Source organism: Alexandromys fortis, unplaced genomic scaffold, assembly GCF_014885135.2.
Source record: "Alexandromys fortis isolate MF-2015 unplaced genomic scaffold, M_Fortis_MF-2015_v1.1 scaffold_18, whole genome shotgun sequence".
Taxonomy (NCBI): domain Eukaryota; kingdom Metazoa; phylum Chordata; class Mammalia; order Rodentia; family Cricetidae; genus Alexandromys; species Alexandromys fortis.
In genome coordinates this window covers 13788315-13807779 of record NW_026067897.1, presented here as the reverse complement: position 1 = coordinate 13807779, position 19465 = coordinate 13788315, and the positions used below count along the sequence as shown (strand labels likewise).

At 44.0% G+C, this 19465-nt stretch overlaps 1 protein-coding gene across 4 annotated transcripts in view; it reads right to left on the bottom strand.

The window, feature by feature from the left end:
- Ecpas (Ecm29 proteasome adaptor and scaffold) overlaps window positions 1-12122 on the bottom strand; it is a 119316-nt gene extending 107194 nt beyond the window's left edge. The window contains exons 1-2 of one of the 4 annotated variants that reach the window (XM_050164636.1): window positions 11916-12122; window positions 4210-4313 (exon numbers count right to left, since the gene is read on the bottom strand). In XM_050164636.1, the coding sequence (XP_050020593.1) occupies window positions 4210-4231 (22 nt within the window). In that variant the 5' untranslated portion in view covers window positions 4232-4313; window positions 11916-12122. Of the gene's footprint in view, window positions 1-4209; window positions 4314-11290; window positions 11695-11915 lie in introns of those variants that run through there. The other 3 variants (XM_050164619.1, XM_050164626.1, XM_050164607.1) reach the window with 3 other exon arrangements.
- Between the last annotated feature and the right edge of the window lie 7343 nt (window positions 12123-19465).

The window sequence follows — 19465 nt, the reverse complement described above, 5'->3', positions numbered from 1 at the left end:
ATGGACATAGGCTAGAATCTTCCCGGTAAGCGCACCTTGGGGTGCTTACAAACAATCATTAGAAATGGGCTAGTCCAGGTGCGAGAATTAGCCTGTAAGGGCTAGAGTTCATGGGCCAAGCAGTTCTTAAATGAATACAGTTTGTGTGTTGTTATTTCGGGCACGAGCTAGCCAAGCGGCTGGGGTGTTGGGGACGCAGCCCCGCTGCTCTTATTTCAACATTCCACCTCCCCCATACTAGAATCAACAAATTTGCCACCACATCCAGTTTTTCCCAGTCCAAGTCCTTTGGCCAACCAAGTCAATCATTACAGTATTCTCTCCCAAATACACCAGACTGTTCCTCTATCTAACCCCATCCCACTTGAAACCCAGCTCAAATACTATGTACTATACAAGTATACTGCTTCTAGCAGGTCCTATGGGCTCCCTACAGGCCTTTTCTGGAGAGGATACAAAGTACAAAGACCAGGAAAATATAAGGGGCATGAAAAGGAGCCTGTCACCTAAAGTTCACCTTCATCAGGTATGATCCTACCTAACACATTCACATCAGAAATCATCCTATGATCACGTTTAAGTGCCTTAACAACCCTATGAGATGAGATGTAACTTCAGAAGCCATCAAAATCATCTATAAGGTTATGGCAAAGTCAATCGCAACTCTCTCTTGAGTAGCCCATGACCACACTTACGAGTTAGCTACCTTATATTTTCCCTGAGTACCTCTCCATTAATTCCAAGCTTAAATCTATGTTAAAATCTTTTCTTGATGAACTCCAACTCTGCCTCATACTGACTCTTAAAATTCTTTTCTGAGGCCAGGTCAAAACTCCCAGCTTCTCCTGAATGCAGGTACAGGAGACATCCTGGAGTTATGGCTCAGCTCCTCAGCAACCTCCCCCAACCCACGCCACCACTTACATTCTCTATACTTCTGGTAATTACGATCTTTTGCTACATATTATGTAACAGCTCCATCCATTCTTCCCTAACCAGATCTGATCTGATTCCACCCTACTGCCTATTCACTGTCTCTATCCTCTTCCAGCTTAAGCTCAGAACCTATGACTGCGTCTCTTATTCCAACACTAAACTCAGTTCCTTTCAGAAAGTATATGCTCAAATACTGTCTGAATGCAGAGAAAAGAAATTCTTCATTTTTCATAAAAGCTACTTAGAAGTTTGTACATCTAACATCTGTATAGGAAAAGAGGATACTGGTGGAAACTTATAAATTAGGATCAGTTGAAAAAGAGACAGGTTTTTAATAACCATGACAAGAAAGTAAGTTTCACATTGTGTGGCAAAGCTGTCCTGATCCAAATCAGGGGAATACAGTAATTTCTAAAGCAAAAGGAGAAAAGAAAAACGAAGGAGAGAAATGACAAAGAGACCAGTGAAATCACAGAAAATCAAGTGCTGCAAACACCAGGCTTTTTGTGTTTATCACATTTTTAATAATTTACTTTAAGGGGTAAAGAGAATAGTGAGTGTAAAGCAGATTGATAGATGATTGATAGATAGATAGATAGACAGACAGACAGACAGATAGATAGATAGATCTGAAATAGGAAGAACCAAACCAGCATTTTCAGAAATGAGAACTTACAAACTAAGAAAAATAGAAGAACTAAATTATACAACTGGAAGTGACAATCTAGAGGTGTAAAGTAGAGACTGAGCATCTTCAAATTCTGAAAACCATTTTGATTAGTTTGAGGCTAAAACTGAAAAATAAGGACGACCTGACTGCTATCTAGATTATTCTGTCTTATAAATCTAATACTAGCCCTCAAAGTCCACTCCATCTGTTGATTCCTAAATAATATCCTAAGTCATTAACTGTCAATCTAATATGTGCAAAACCTAAGTAAGGATAGCAGAACTTTTCTTTAGAAAAATATGGCTAGAAATCAGAACTCACATCTTCATGCCTAAGATATTAAAATAGCAATTTGCCCCTACTCCAGCATTTTTTAAAGGAACTCAGATAAATGCAAATGTACTTTTTAAAAGCAAATGCCGAGCAGTCCATTAGTAAACACAAATACAGTATGTTGTAAGTAAGGCAATGAATGACTCAATCCTTATCAGCACGGTCTCTGCAAAAGCTGCCTTCCTCTAGCTAGGGCAGCCCAAGGGAACCATCCGGATCCTGGGTCCCTACCTCTGCAGCACTCCTCCTGCCCTTCAGGACTAACGTAACAAAAGCATTGTCCCTCTGTCCTCAGGGTCAAGACAAATGCCCAATCAAGAAAGTCCTTGTTATCTAGTTATTCCCCTAAATTGAGACATTCCCTCAGAGAGTGGATTAAGGATCATAAAACTCAGGACGCTAATGAAACTTTGGAAGCTCAGGAAGCCCAAAAAGTTATAATACAGAGGCTCCTCCCCCCAGTTGCATAAGCAGTAAACAATCGCAGAAAAGGGAATCACCCATGCAGCTGCCTGCCCAGGTCCAGCAGGGAGTGCTAGGAATTCAACTTTCATAAACTGCAGCCCATGCTGAGATGGGCTTTGCAGTCTAGCAGGTGCCTTTAAGTCACGTATTCTGGTTAAGAGTCTATTTCCTGGTAACTGAAATCCCAGGCTTCTGTATAAGATGCCAGACTACTTTAAAGCCCCCTATCAAGTCAGTATGAGCCCCAAAAAGGCTAACCTCTTCCTGATCACCTCAGCTCCCCACCAAGATTCCTTACTTAGTCAACTCCTCACCCTTCACACACACACACACACACACACACGAAAGCAAAGCTACAGGAGGGCAGTCTGACGGGGCTGGACCAGAGGATCTGACCAGAGTCCTCATCAATTCCTAAGACGCAGTGAGTGAGTGCCAGACTCCTAACACATACACAGTCTTAGATTCACACACACTCCCACATCTCAAAAGGGCCGGGGAGCTGGCAGGCAGCCAGTTAGAAATTAATTTAGTGAGTTATTGAGCAGAAGGATTACTTTGGCTTATGAAAGCCAATTTGGGGTACTACGTAAGAACTTAGGTTGCATAATAGTCCAATGTAGGATAATTAATATCCACCAAAAACAATTAATTACTTGGAAGAAAAATGTTCATTTAGATGTGAAAAAGTCTGAACATTCTGTTGTTTTGTTTATTGAGGTAGGATCTCACACAATAACCCCAGCCAGCCTGGATGGATTCACTATGTAGTCCAAGAAGGCCTCAAAGTTGTGATCCTCCAATGTCTGCCTCCTGAGTACAGGGATTATAGGCATGAACCACCAGCCTAACTAAAAAAGCACAATTTAAGTCCTAGCATTTGTGTTTTGGTCTGCTTGTCTTCAGGATATCATAAGAGCATGAATACATTTCTCACAGTTCCCAAAATAGCTAAAGAATCTAGGGTGGAATAAGCAATGCCCTCATCGGTCTACCAAACAATTCTTCCAACCTCCCAAGTCTCCATTTCACCACACACCTCAGGAAAAACGATGAGGAACAGCAAAAATTAACTAAAATTTATTCTAAAGTTAAATTCCAGTTTATAAAATATTCCAGGCCCCAAAATTCCACTTAAATGAATTAAGCATCATATACTATAATCAGCAGGACCAAATAAATAATAACTAAAAAGTTATAAAATAACAGTTAAATTAGTCTAGGAGTCATAGCAGAAGATAGGCACACAGCACTCTTAGACTGATGGTACTAAACCCCCAGGAGTCACTGGATATTGAACGATATGAGAAAATGACAGTCTGAATTTATAGAGTACCATTAAAGAGCAAACCTGGAAACACTCTTGTGTGACAATGACATAGGATAAAACAACTTTTAAAATAAAAAATTGCAGTGTATATCAAAGTAGCAGAAACAGGAGTAATCAGTTACCATGAAGATGCCTCCTACATTACCTCTTTTCAGAAGTAAAATAATTAATTCCGTAAAAATGCTTTTTGTATAGTAGATAATATTAACAGTCACCCATTGTTTCTGCCTGTGCACACTGCTAGGTAGTATCTTCAAATTTTAGCTTTTTCTTCTTTCTTGCTAATTTTTTTTATCATCACAGAGAATATAAATAGGCAATACAAACTAACATTGAATTCACTAGTTCTCTCAGGTTACTAGGAAAGGGAAAAGGGAAAAAGTTTAGATCTTAGGGGAAAATTGCTACCTAATAATCTATGCATTTTAAATGCTGCTGTAAAATGCACATGTCCTCAGAAACTAAATCTACTAACCTCTACAATCAATGTGATACATGGTTTATCCAATCTTGACAAAAATCCTCTGGATCACCAATGGTATGTTCATCCACTCGTACATATGCAATTGTATAAAGAATCTATTATTTAGAACACCAAAAAAAATACAATTAAAGACTTGAACACATAGCTACCATTTTAAGAAAAATTAGCACTATTCATTTCTTGCTAACATCTTTGATGCCCTCCTTTGTGAAACAGAATAAGAAAAAGTACAGTGATTACCAAATTTGGGGAAGAAGAGCATGTCCATAAGCTGAGTTTAAGCCTATAGAATGCTTCCAAAGATAGGCTGATAATAACTGACTAAAGATCTAAAACTCCAGTACTAATGTGACATGTATTTTATCATATAAATGTATATATATGCACATATATATAGGTCATAAACATATTAAAACCTTCTATTAAAGTTAAAGGAAGTATCTTAGTTACACGGCACTTGTATAAAAAGAGTGTTAGCCGGTATAACTGAGAAATATAAATGCTTAAGCACTAAGGAAGCTGAAGCAGGAGGCAAGAGTCTGAAGTTAGCATGGGCTACATAGTGAGACTCTGTCTCAAAAACTCAGGGAAAAAGTTAAGGTTGATCACCAGTCACCCACGACTCTTCCCAGCAGTCTTCATCACCTTGAATCCTGTCAACCCTCCTACATATCCACAGGCTCCAAAGAGCAGTCTCTGGAGTAACCTTCCATTCCCATGACCTCATCATCCCCAACTCTTCAAAGCTGTAGAATCAAATTTCCCACACACATGCAACCCATGTGCCAACTACCAAGATTTTAACATGCATCATGCATCATCTCTTCCCATTCTTTGACTACTGTAAGTTGAGTTTGTTCTGATCCCATTTTACAGATGGAAAAAGCAAGGCCCAAAGGTAGGCAGTTTTGTGATCAAGGACACATTAATCAAAAAGTGATAATGCAATGAGTTTGAAACCAGCTTTGACTCTAATTTCAGAGGCACTGGCCCCCACTCAAAACATTTCCTTACACTAATCAATAAAGATGCCTCCATCATTCACTCATAATCCTGTTTTTGTTTTCTCCATTTCCAATTCTCTGTCCTGTTTCCCTTTCCTACCGTCTCCACTTAGATTCCTGGAATCATCCCTAGCTCTTCCCCTCTTTAATACTCCTCGCCTATATAATAACACAATAATTCTATAAAGTTTAGGGCTTCAAAATTAATATTATCTCCTTGCCAAATTCAGTTCCGTTGTCTCAATTCAGACCCTACATTTCTTTAGCCATTGTGATCTCCTCTGAATGAGTCTTATGCTCTTGATCTCTCGGTTCTTACAACCAATTTCACCACTGCCATGTGTTGTCCTTATAAAACAGGTCTTCTCGTGTGTGTAACTTAGGAGCCTCTGCTGGTTCTCTACTGTCTACAGAACAATGTTCACACTCTATACCTTGGCCCATCCTATCCTCCCCATGTCATCTATTCTTGCCTTCCCCCACACCAGAAACAGTAAATGTGGACATCTTAACTGTCTATACAGAGCACTTTCATACACACTAATCTTAACTACACCTTGAGTATTTTGTCATCACCCCGTTTTATGAGAAAGAAAAAGACTCAGGAAGTGATGTATTCCAGATTGCAAATCACAAAGGCACTACAGAGTAAGACTCAGACTACCAAGTTAATTTTCTTCCCTAGTCCTTTAAACAGCCACAGTAAAACACCTTCATCCCTCTCAGCTGCTCAGTCATTTCTCAAAATGCATGATTATTATTCTACTTCAATGTCTCAAATTAAGCTATTATTCCTTAGATCCTAGAATGCTATATTCATTCCTTAAGGTTTCCAAAGACCCAAATTAAGCAGTTTTCATATGGAGCTTCATATTAGCTATTTATATTGACATAAAAATCTGTGTCAAATTATAAGCATTCTGAGGACAAGGCCATAAATTACTTGTTCTATCTTAAAAGTCTGCTTACTGAAATGGAAAATATGTGGATAACATGCCATACAAGAAAGCAAGCATCAAAGCAGAGTCTTGGCCAGGGCTGAAAGGAGAAATCAACACCTGGATCAAACCATCTAAGAACACTGGCAGCTGCCTGCAGTTTTACCATCTATCTTCTGAATAAGATCAGTATCTTCATGCCAACTACTGGCATTGGCCTTTATTAAAATTGTTTGCTGAAAGCATAATTCAAAAGAACAGGATAGAAATAAAATCTGGAATAGAATAAGAGAGAAAAATCCTGTTGTCATTTTCCATTTTAACTTCCTATTTGTTTAAGTAACCAAAATTTAATGATACAAGCTTGACAGCCTTTCTACAAAGACCACCTCAGCAGTCTAAATGCCTGTCATGACAATGATCAACTCTGAGGAACTATCTCAGTAAGTCCAAACAATTGCTAAAGTACACAACTACACACCTGCCTGCCACATACCATCCTCTAGAAGATCCGCTCTCAGAAGACCGCTGCATGCTGATGACCTGACAACCTACACCACGAAGGCTGCACACAGCTGTCTAATGGCCAAACTGAGCAGTGTAAGCTTCAAGATTATATGTTGCTTCTTCAAGAGTTGTCCAAAACTCAACAAAAGATCAGGCTTGAATGCCACCTTACAGTTAAAAATCAAGAGCAGGAAACCACTGAGCAGCTAACCAAACAAAAACTCTTCATTCCTTTCTTCCTTCTTTCAGAAGCACCTCTCTCAAGTACTGAAACCCAGTTACAGTGCCAGCTTTTCCATGAACCAATAAAGGATACAGTTAGAATAAAATTAGCCATCTGCCCTCTATTGCATTTCATTCCATTTGCAAACATGAGCCTAAATACAAATAAAACCAGACTATGAGCATAAGTAATTACAAACTAAATCTAAGCAACACTTTTAACAATATGAATTAATTAATCTCTTTATCTGCATACTATCCAAAAGTCTACCACATTTTGCTCAAACAGCAAAATATTTCCACAAGGCTAAGAGTTTATTCAGTAGTAGAACCCCCTTCCCCTGCACACCCTCTCCAGTTTTGATCCCTACAAGAGAAAACATTAAAATATAACTACTTCTTTCTATAACTGTAGGGAAGTTAACAGCTGACAGAGCAGAACTGACATAATGTTTCAAGTCCTAACTATGCCCTAGGATAACTTCACCATTTGGTTGACAGCACCAAATTCAGTTATTCTAAGGAGTCATTAAGTATGTACACTCTCAAAAAACATTAGTTTTACTGTTATTCTGTTATAACCACATAATTCAAAGCAAAACTTACACAATATTTATATTTTAAAAAAGAACATAAATTCTAACAAAACTCAAGGTTATCCTGCCTTCCTAGCTTTTGCTCACTTACACATTCAATCAATGAAAGGCTGGGTATGATAGTGCATGCCTGTAATCTCAGCAGAAGGACCCAACAGTTAGAGGCTAGCCTAGGCTATATACCCAGACTGTCTCAAAGGGAGGGAGGGAAAGAAAGAAGGAGAAAGGAATGAGGAGTGTAGCTAACAGTCAGTTTTACTGCTCAGGAGCAGTGTATTGTGGTCATGTCATTTAAAGTGGCTGTGTATATGAAAAATGGAGGACTTAATGCAACTCAACAGAATAGCACCAAACAGCAAATCCAAGTAGTTGAGAATATAAATATTAACTTTCAGAGTTTTTTTTCTGTATGTTTGGGCTCCATCTAGTTCATGCTTCTATTATCATGTGTTATGCAGAAAATATAGTAAGTCAGACCCAGTGGTGATGTGGGATTCCCCTCTATATGCTGTGAATAGCACTGGTTAATAAAGAAACTGCTTAGAGCCTATAAGAGCAGAACAGAGCTAGGTGGGCAAAACTAAACTGAATGCTGGGAGAAAGAAGGGCAGAGTCAAGGAGAAGCCATGTAGCTCTTCTGGAGACAGATGCCAGAACTTTACCCTGTATGACACTGCCTCATGGCAATACACAGATTAATAGAAATGGGTTAAATTAATATGTAAGAGTTAGCCAATAAGAAGCTAGATCTAATTGGCCAAGCAGTGATTTAATTAATACAGTTTCTGTGTGGTTATTTCGGGAGTCTGGGCAGCCGGGAAATGGAAATGAACAAGCGGCCTCCCTACTACACAGTGGTAATAGCCTGTAGTTAGTTGTAGCACTCAGGAGGCTGAGGCAGGAGGATTACTGGAGCCCAAGAGTTGGAGACCAGCATGTGTAACATAAGACCAATCTCAAAAACAGTAAAACACTACCAGGTGTTCAGATGATTAGTTCCTTTTTCTTGGAACCCTCAAGGCACCTTTACCATCCATCTCCTCTCATTATAGCCATCCTGAAGAAAAAAAAAACGCTTCAAAGTGTGTGTGTGTGAGAGAGAGAGAGACAGAGACAGAGAGAGAGACAGAGAGAGACAGAGAGAAAGGGGGGGGTGTTATATACTTCAGACTGGCCTCAAACTGGAGTGCCTCTTGCTTCAGCTTTACAAATGCTACCATTTGAAATTTCTGAACCTGCACTTATATATATGGTCTTAAGTTAGTCTAGGAACCAAATGCCAAGTCTTTAATCTCTCCTGAAGAAAACAGAAGCTAAATTAACAGATTTCTTTGAGAAATTGACCAAAGAAAACAGAACAGGTAGAACTGAACTATCTGTTCCTAACTTTAACATTTGCTGGTAATGCCAATAAATCTCTTAACCAGAAATACTATCAGCATCTTAAATGGTACCTGATATACAAATATGAACTGCAGATACACAAACACTTGAGCCACTTCAAAATGCTGTGTAATTCTTCATCTCGTTTTCTTTCCCATTTCTACCAGGAACTAGATTGTAATGTACTTAGTGTTACAACAGAAACCCAGACACCACGAGGCATGTCAATTTTAAAATACACATTTTTATGCATAAATTCAGACCACCTGAGATCCCCTAGGATGGTCCTAGTGAGAATACAGAAAATCACAATTACTGACAATAATATGAAGAAGTGGAACCCTCTATGCACCGTTGGTGGGGATGTAAAATGGGATGGCCGCTGACAAACAGACAAACTGCAGGCTGGGGATATCACTAGAGATAGAGCACTTGCCCAGTACGTGCAAGCCCTGGTTTCAATCGCCAGCACCACAAAAAGCAAGCAAGACGTGGCAGTTCCTCAAAAGCTAAGGGCATAATCCCAAAAGGACAGAAAGCAGGACTAGAGCAGCATCACTCACAGTAACTGAAATCTGGAAGCAGCCTGTCCATAGAGATGATGGGTAAGAAAATGTATTACGTGCGAGGGTGCAGTACTGTCTTAGAAAGAAAAACACGGCAGATGTTTCGGCATGGAGAAGCTTTGAAGACATTATAGTAAATGAAATAAAACAATCAAACACAAAAGAGACAAGTACAGTGTACAGTCACTTAAACATGTTAGCTAATGAAGTTTAGAGACAACAAGCGGGAAAGTGGCTGCAAGGGGGTTCAAGGAGGAGGGCATGAGTTGTTCAACAGGTACAGAATTTCTGTTTTGCATGAAGAGTCCTGAAGATGGTGGTGGTGGGGACTGCAGGACAGAGCAGATGTACACAATGACCCTGAACTAGACGACTAAAAATGGTTAGGATGATCATTTGTGTCATGTGTATCTTACCACAATAAAAAATACAGAAAAAATAAAATTGAGGATTTGATCTCTTCAAAGGCCAAGTGGTGATTGCACGGGGACTGGCAGGCAAGCAGTCAACACTGTGGCTACTAGTCCACACCTACCCCTCTCCAAACCAGGAGACCCTGCCTTGTTTCCCAGATTATCACCTCTCCCCAGAGCCATACCAAATGCTGACTTCTGCGTCCAAAAGAGCAACCAGTACTCCTGCTTCCCCGGTTCTGAGTCAGGCAGCAAGGAACTTAATCCCTCTAAACCTGCCTCCTCGTTAAAACAAGGATAATTCCTACCTGCCTGTCATACAAGGTTGTTATGAGGGCAGAAGTGAGATCACATTCGTAAAGGTAGCTTTCAACTGCCAAGCACCAAAGAAACATAAATTACGTTTAACTACTTTCACATGGCGATGGAGACGCTTTAATAACACAAGCTTCGCAAACATAAGCGTACAACACCTGACCCGTGCTGCATGTAAAATACACATCATCTCATAACACCTCTCTTTAGTCTTGAGCTCAACGGCAACCGGGGGTGGAGGGGGGTGGGGGGGAGTGCTCCTAAATACCCTAAAGCACTTGAACTAACCACCCAAAACGCAACAAATTATTCTACATAGCCCGCGAAATTGCATATTTATGACCCCAGAATAGGCCTACAACACTCTGGAACTACACTTCCCACAAAGCATAGAGTGGAACCCTGGCAGCACGCGGGGCCTGGACTTCAGGGTGACCACGGCTCCGGGCGAGCCTGGATCCGTCCCCTGGAAAATCGCAAGGCTTGTCGTGCAGTGCGATTGCCTCTCCCTTCTGACAGCTCTGTCACCCCGCGTTTTATTTATTTATTTGCTGCTTCTGCCGCTAACAGCGGCCCTGTCCGTCTTTCCTGCTTCAACCTGAGCGTCATCTCCAATCCGTGACCTTTCCGCCGATTCCTAGGATGTCGGGGAAAGGCACCTTCTCTCCTTCCCAAAAGCTCCTCCATTGCCACAACTCGCCAGTCCGTCCGAACCAGGGGACATGGTGGCGGGGGTCAGACGGGACGAGTGGACACACAGTCCGACCCCGGGGCGAAGGGCCGCGCGCCACCGTGGGCAGCAGGTCAGGGGGCCGGACTCCCCCCCGAACCCCGGGGCCGAAGCGGCGGGCGAGCCGAGGTGGCTCGGCCCCGAGCTCCGGTTTCAATTTCACGACGTGACAGTGCAAACCTGCGGCCTACAAGCGCCCGCGGCGGCGGCCCGCCCCGTTCGCCCTCCCCTCCCGCCCGCCAGGCCCGAGCGCCCCAGCCCCCCGCACACCCAGGCCGCCTCCGCCGCTCGCCCGCTCGCCCGGCCCCGAGCCCCGCGAGCCTCTGGGGTCCCGCGGCCCCGGGCCCCTGCGTGGAGTCGACTCCCGCTCGCGGCCGCGGGCTCTGCGCCGCACTTACTCAGCTCGTCCTGGGAGGCGGAGGCGGCGGCCGCAGCCATGTTGCTCCCGGGAGCGAGCGAGCGAGCGAGCGAGCCAGGGAGGGAGGGAGGGGAGGACGGGCGGCGAGGGGGGCTCGCGGCCGTCGCCGTGCCGTGTCGCGCCGCGCCGTGCCGCAGGGGCCCGGGGCTGCCTCGGCTCCCTCACGCGGGGCCGCGCTGCGCCCTCGAGGCCCGCCCGCCGCCTGCGTCCTCCGCGCGGCGAGCGTCGCTCCCGCCGCCCCGCGCCGCCCCGCGCCTCGCGAGCTCGCGACGCGGGCCGCTCCCCCTCCGCCTCGCGCCTCGGAGGAGCCGCTTCCCCCCCGTGCGGCCGAGGGACCGTGCCCGCGCGGCGGCTCTGCGGCTCGGCGCCCGGCTCGCCCGCCTCACGCCGGCTCTTATATTTAGAAAGAGCTGAGCCATCCTTCCCCCCCCCCTCCGGCCCCTCGCGCGCCCGCCCTCGCTCGCTCGCTCGCTCTCTCGCCGGCGCCGAGCTCGTCCTGCCCACCTGCCGCCGCCAAGCTTTTCCCCCGCGCGGAGCGGAGCCGCGGCGGGCCTCCCCCCTTGGCTTCTTTCCCCCACCTCCGCCGCGGGCGCGCGGCCTCTGACCTGAGTCCGAACCGGTCTCCATAGCCCAGGCTGCTGCCGCTCGGGCGCCGCGACCAGCGAGGTGGAGGGCGGGCCCGGGCCTGATTTGGGGGGGACGCGCGCGGCCGCTCTGGAGAAGCCGGTGTGTGTGCGGCCGAGCCGGGCCGGGTTGTCCCGGTCTCCGCGGGAGAGCTTCCTCGGCGCTGGCGATCGAGGTGTGCGGCTGTCACGTCGGCCTGGCCCGAGGAAGAGACGTGGAGTCGGGAAAGTCGAGCGAGGCTCGGGTCGGCGGAGGAAGCCCCGCCCTGCGCCTCGCGCCCAACTTCTCGGCCGCCGCGCTGACTCAGGCCGGGCCACCGTGCAGCCCCGAACTTTGAGCACCTAGGGAGCTGCCCCGAGAGATCAACCCCGAGGGGGACCCCACGGACTCCTCGGGGACGGGCTGCGAGCCTGGCGAAGGGCGGGGCACCGCCGCAGTTAAAGTTCCCATGTGAACTACCAAGACTTGGTGTAGATTTGTTCTTCACACGAGTTGTTAAGTGGAAAGGCCGACTTTGAATTTTGATGCCTTCGGTTTGTCCACGAGGTCGTGGACAGTTGTAAAATCGGGGGGGGGGGGGATCCAAATTCAGGGATGACGTGATTACTCCACTATAAGAAATTAGGTTCCAGATCAGATACCTTTCTTGGGGGGCAGGGGATGGAATATTGACACCCTAAATGAATTGAAATTGCACCTATTCCCCAAAATGGAATCCCTAGGGCCCTAAATAATGCCTTGAAATTTGAATACGTGTCATTCCGGATGTGACATTGGCAAGTACAAGATGTTAAACACTAACAGTATTACTTCCTGTATTTATTTTGCATTTACAAAGAAAATTACATTGTCTTGGCGCACGCCTTTAATCCCAGCTCTCGGGAGGCAGAGGCAAGCGGATCTCTGTGAGTTCAAGACCAGCCTGGTCTACAAGAGCTAGTTCCAGGACAGGCTCCAAAGCCACAGAGAAACCCTGTCTCGAAAAAAACAAAAAAAAAAAAGAGAGAGAGAGAGAGAGAGAGAGCAAATAATTTGAAATACCATAAAAGAGGAGTCCTTCCTCCTAGTTTAGCTGATACATCTCACACCCAAAAGAAAATTTATGTAATGTCTGATTGTGTTGGTGCTTCAGGACCTTCTCTCGGCACACACGTACAGCCCCATCTACAGCTCGGTTGATAAGGATAAGGCTTGAATACGGACTGTCCCATACATGATCCTGCCCTGGGACTTGGCTTGCCAGCTGATGGACTCTGGGACAATAATTGGACCCTGGGGTTGACCTAATCAGTAAGATCGTGTTTTCACAGCTTCATCACCAGTGGAAAGCAGGAGGATGGAGCTAACAGAAGGAAGTGCATCACTAGAGGTGTGTCCTTAGAGACTGTGTGGCCTGGTCTCTTGGGTCACTGCTCTCTCTGCTTCCTGTTTGCCTTGAGAGGAGCTGCTTTATTCTACCAACACTCCCTGCTAGGATGGCCAACCTCACCTCTACCAACACTCCTTGCTAGGATGGCCAACCTCACCTCTACCAACACTCCCTGCTAGGATGGCCAACCTCACCTCGAGCAGCGCACAGCGATGGAACAAAGCGACTGTGAGCCGCACCTCTAAAACTGCGAACCAAATATATGTTCACTGGTTTTAGATGATCACAGGTGTCAGAAGAACAAACACAAGTGGATCGCGGTTCTGGGTCAATTTTCTCAGCCCCCGTAAACATTGTTCAATGTTAGTTTAAAGAACTTTGTATTACCCGACAATCATTCTTGCTGATGACTTAATGTATTAAACCACACCATCCCATCCTCTCCAATCTTAGCATGCTACAGACTGATGTCCTAAGTCCCTGACTCCAGCCTCTGCCTCTGGAGACACAAAACTGAGTGTAGTTTTGTACTGCTGCACTGAGCCTCAGTCCTTTTTAGTGGTCATTCTTGCTCTTTGGTTTGGTGTTTCTTCCAAAATAAGTGTGCAGCGAACTATTTCCAAACAATACTGAAGTACAGAAATGTCTCGCTACTCTTCCCATACCACTGTCTCCTCATTTCACTCCCTAGAAAGAATCCGTGTCAACAGCTTGATACATGGAAACTTTCCTGTTTCTGGACTGTATTAAAGTGCTCCAAATGTCGTGAAAGCCTGGCCGAGGGTCTTTTATCTATTCGAATGTTGAAGACTGGCAAGAATAGGGGCTAGAGAAATGACTCAATGGTTGCTCTCCCAGAGGACCCTGTTCAGTTCCCAGGATCCACATAGTGTCTAACAATCGTCTGTGAACTCAAGTTCCACAAGATCTGACACCTTTCTCTGACCTCTGAGTACTATACGCATGTGCTGCACAGACATAAGTGCAGACCAAACACTCATTCACGTGAAAAGAAAAGAATGGCAAGGATAGCTTCTTTAGTGATACTATCTCTGAGTTCTTGAACATTAGAGCCTACAAACCCCAGAGGCATGTAGCTCTGGTCCCTGAGAACTAGAGACCTGTGGCTCTAGGCACTAAAAGCCAGAGGCTTATATTATAAGGTACTCAGGCCAAAGCATGCTGCAGCTTTTAAAGCCAGAAGCTTCTTCCTCCAATGTTGCATGGTAGAAACTTAGAACCTCAAGAACTCAGGTCAGAGGGTATTTATTGCTCTAGGCACAGACCTAGCAGCTGGTGTGACAGCACCAAAGCTTCAATTATCAGGACCCTTGACTCTTTTTTTTCTTTTTTTTTTTTTTTTTCTCTTTTGGTTTTTTTCGAGACAGGGTTTCTCTGTGGTTTTGGAGCCTGTCCTGGAACTAGCTCTTGTAGACCAGGCTGGTCTTGAACTCACAGAGATCCGCTTGCCTCTGCCTCCCGAGTGCTGGGATTAAAGGCGTGCGCCACCACCACCACCGGCTGGACCCTTGACTCTTAACCCTTGCCAGCGCTCTGGAAGTCTTCCCCGGATCAGGGCTTGCAGCTTGCTGACTCAGCTTTTCACAGTCTCTTCCCTTCAGGCTCTACTCGCTAAGGTCTCCTTCTGTGGAGCTCTCCCTTCTGCTGCTGTGACCACCACTTCAAACAGGGCCACTGCTGTGGTTGAGCACCCTCCTGCTTCATCTTCTCTCCAGGCAGCAAGTTCAGCGCACGGTAAAGACTATATGTGGTCAAGTAAAAGGCCACTCAGAAGAGCCCAGTATTGGGGCCTACCACAATATACAGGGATAATACATAGAAAAGAAGCCTTCAAACTGACCCCAAGAGCCTAACAAGCAGGCTGACGGGGGGCATGACAGGTTTAGAAGCAGCTTCGAGCTCCACTAGTCACCGCTTTGCGTGATCACAATTCGTTTGCCTGGTTTGTGTGTGTGTCAATTATGAGCTTTTTGCTAAGTCATCAGAGAAATGCTCCCCCCCACACACACACCCTTGTCCTAAGCAGGCATAGCAGCAAGATAGGTAGAGTCATCCAGATGTCACTGAGGTTTGTCATGATGAAAGTGAAGTTGCCAAGAGCTGGTGCAAGCTGTCTAAGACAGACTTAACTCAAATGAGACCCCTTGAGCAGCTATAATGCCAATGGTCCTCCAAATTGCTTTTGAATTTCCTCGGTCTCCATGCAGTATTCAGAGCAGCCAGGCCACCGTGATAACACTCATGCGGCAGTCCCTGGACTGTTTGATTGACGTTTCTGAGTCAAAGCAGTCCAATACGTGGGAAGAGTCTGACAGTTGTCTGTCGAATGGTAAGTAGTTCAGTCACGACAGCTTTGATCATTTCAAAGGAAAGACATCAAAGAGTCTTTACATTAAAGACCGATCGGGAACCAGTGCTTACCACAGTGTTTAACAGTATTCGACACCTAGTAAAAGTGACCTTAAAGAGATTTGAATCCCTCGGGTCCGTCTCGCAATAACTGGTTAGGGAAAGTGACTTTCCATAATTTCAAGTGGACCCTTCTAGAGCCGTCCCAAATAAAAACCAGATGTAAGTAAAAGACAGTGAGCGGGGTAATCGTAGCCTTTAGACAAAACCAGCAGCTCTGTCATTATATGTAGAAATACCAGCATCAATGTGTGCAAACCACCTGCATGTCTATACACAGAGATTTTTGTTTTAACCAAAAAAGTGGACTCTTATTACACATATAACTTTGTATTATAATTGCTCCAAATACTATACCACAAGTACCCCTTCTCTATCACTGAAGATAATGATAGTAATAAAATACTAATTCTTCCTAATGAACTTAGGTATTGGATTCACATAGTCCTCTCAACAGTTTTATAAAGTGGGTTTTTTTGTTGCACAGGGTGATGCAGGTATACAACCACAGCATCACAAACTAGGAAGTAAACGAGGAGTGGAGAGCTGAGTCCAGAGCGGATTAGAGCATGCGTTATGGTTTGGTTTCGTCTGGTGGGGCTCTATTCTGTCGTTTTGTGTTGTATCATGCTGTACTGTGTTGGGAATAGCCCCTAAGGCGTGTGCATATTAAACAGGTATCTATCACTGAATGATATGGTCAGTGCCCCCAAATCCATTTTGTTTTCCTTACGTGATTCAGAGTCTGGCTGATAAAGTAGCACTCCAAGAACACTCTGTCACAGGGTGACAAACTCAGCTCTGTAATGAGATGAGGAAGGGTGGAGTCACCAGCCAGATACAGAGGGAACAGAAGATGAACATGCCATGCTAATAAAGGTACCATTATCTGGCAGAGCGTATTAAGACATAATACAAGTTAACTGAAAATGTAAGAGCTAGTTAGTAATAAGCCTGAGCTATTGGACGATCATTTGTGATTAATATTAAGTCTCAGAGTGGTTATTTTGGATTGGACAGTCTGAAACTTCTGCCTACAACAATGTAAAGAAACCATAGATTGAAATGATATTGAATAAGATTTAAAGAATCTCATTGACAGCCCAGTGTTGGTGGTGACACATGCCTTTAATTCTAGCACTCAAGAGGCAGAGGCAGGTGGATTTCTGAGTTCGAAGATAGCCTGGTCTACACCTGGTCTACAGAGTGACTTCTAGGACCATCAAGACTACACAGAGAAACCCTTTCAAAAAAAAAAGACCTTGTTCACATATGTTGTGGGATATTTAATCACTCTATGAACATCATTGGAACAGAAGTTCATTCAGCTCTTACTCTGTCATTTGGCAAGTCCTATATATTTGAAAACCTTAGGCTGTACCTTTATATTTTTACAGTGGAACGCTGAAATTGGTTTTTCATTAAATTCCCCTGTCTGGATTTTAATATCTCTGTGATTTGTTTTATTAAGTTTTTCTAAGGCCTGCATCTTAACACTCAGATTAACCAACTTTTTTACTGATACAATAAAAATGATAAAGCTGATAATGTTTATAATTGACATTACATAAATTCCATCTAAATTATATATTCTCTCTTCTAATCATTCCAGTTTCAAACTTTCTAGCATATTATCATACAATACCTCCACTGTAATGATTTTTCCCATTTTTTAATGTGGGGAAAACTCTCTCTTCTAATTCCTCTCTTTAAGAATTCCCAGCTATCTTACCAATCAGCCAATGATGTTGATGAAGATGTGGTGCTTATTGCTGCTGTGTAGAACAGTAAAAGTCTTACTGGATTTCAAGGCAGCTACCTAGTTTGGACTGAGAAGGGATTCAGGGAGAGTCTGCAACCCATGGGGGGGGGGAGAGGTGGGGGCTACCTGAAGGCAGAACCAGCCAGTCTATGGCAAGTAAGTCCTGGAGCCCAGGTGCTTCTCGAGTTGATTAGCAGATGGAGACTGTTTAAAAGAGGCTACAACAGGAAAATCTCAAACTCACTCAGAGGCTTGGGAGAAAAAGAAAAGAAAGCCTAGCCAGGTGGGGCTGGAGACCCCTGTACAGCTCCAGGTTGTGCAGGTGGCTACAAAGTCACAGCGGCTTTTTATGAATTCATACCCCAAACGTTGAGTGCCAAAGGTAGCACAAACTCAGAGACAGATATTGGGATTCGACCTAAAGATCAGAAAGGCAAAGCATCCGAGTCACTAGAGAGCTCTTACCTCTATGAAATCTTCAGACTGAAAGAGAGCGAGTTCCTGTCTCATCCCACCTTGTATTTCTCTCTAGTGCTGGGATTAAAGGTGTGCACCAACACTTCCCAGCCTCTATGGCTAACTAGTATAACTGCTGGCATTTAAGGTGTGTGCCGCCACTGCCTGGCCTATATGGCTGACTAGTGTGGCTGTTTTGCATTCTGATCTTCAGAAAAGCTTTATTTATTAAAATACAAATGAAATATCACTACAGCCCAATTTCCCATCAAGGGGTAAATGATATCAAAGCTATGTGAACTAACTCCTTGCTCTTAAGACTTTGATCAGTTTTGAAGAAACCAACTTTATGTTATTTGGATGTATCCAGTTACCTTAATACTATGGGATGATAGTCAACAGAGTTGTCTTTTAATTAAAAATTTTAGATCAATTTTATTTTTATTTCTGTGTATGTATGTATGTGTGTGTTTGTGTGAACCAGTATAAGCCATATATGTTACGTGAGTCCACAGAGGCCAGAAGAGGGCATCAGACTTCCTGGGGCTAGAGTTACAGCTACCTGAGGTAGGTTCTGGTGACTGAATTTGGGCTCTAAGCAGCTGAGTCATCTCTCCAGTGCCAATAAGACAGCCTCATTCTGATTTGACATGTACTACACAAGACTGGAAAAATCACTCATAGCAGGAATGAGAAATACAATTATTAAAAAACAATTCCTCTGTAATCCTTTATTAAAGTCATAGCAATGCATAACTGTGAAATGTTAATATAGTCTTTGCTCTTGAGATTTAATCTTTTATGTGTTGCTCTCTTGTAGTCACCAGAATGTAAATTCTCTCATTGCTTCTCTTTGTTGTTGAGAAATGTGAGGAACAGAAAAGGGTTTTGAATTATCAAAGAATTATATGTTTTATTTTACCTGTGGCACAGTAGCTATGTTTAATCCTTTCACTGTCTTAGCTGCTGACTGCACCCAAGCCTCTGCTGCCACTGACTCAAACTCCTTCATGTAGGAAGGCAAACATTATTTTTGACTAAGTCTCTATCTTTTTGCTTTACCAATAAAGACTTGGGAGCTAGATGCTGGGGTGAAAACCTGCTAGCTCAGAGAGGAAGAGAAAGCAGCCAGCTGACCGTTCTCCTCCACTGTTGTCTCAGAAAGAAACTTTTCTCTTCTCTGGACTAAAATGAAAATTCTTCCAACCTGATGTCCCTGTCTTCTACTTCCTGTGCATATCTCTCTCTCTCTCTCTCTCTCTCTCTCTCTCTCTCTCTCTCTCTGAACCCCCAACTTCCTCTCACTCTCTGTGGTCTCTATGTTTGCTCTGCCTCTTGATCAATGGTTGATTTGATTTAAATAACGCAGTCTCAGAGCTCACAGTGTGATCAAATATCCCACAACCTTTCTTTCTTTCTTTCTTTCTTTTTTTTTTTTTTTTTTTTTTTTTTTTGTCTAAATAAAGGAAAGGTTTTAACTCTAACACAGTAAAACTATTTAAAATAATGAAGCT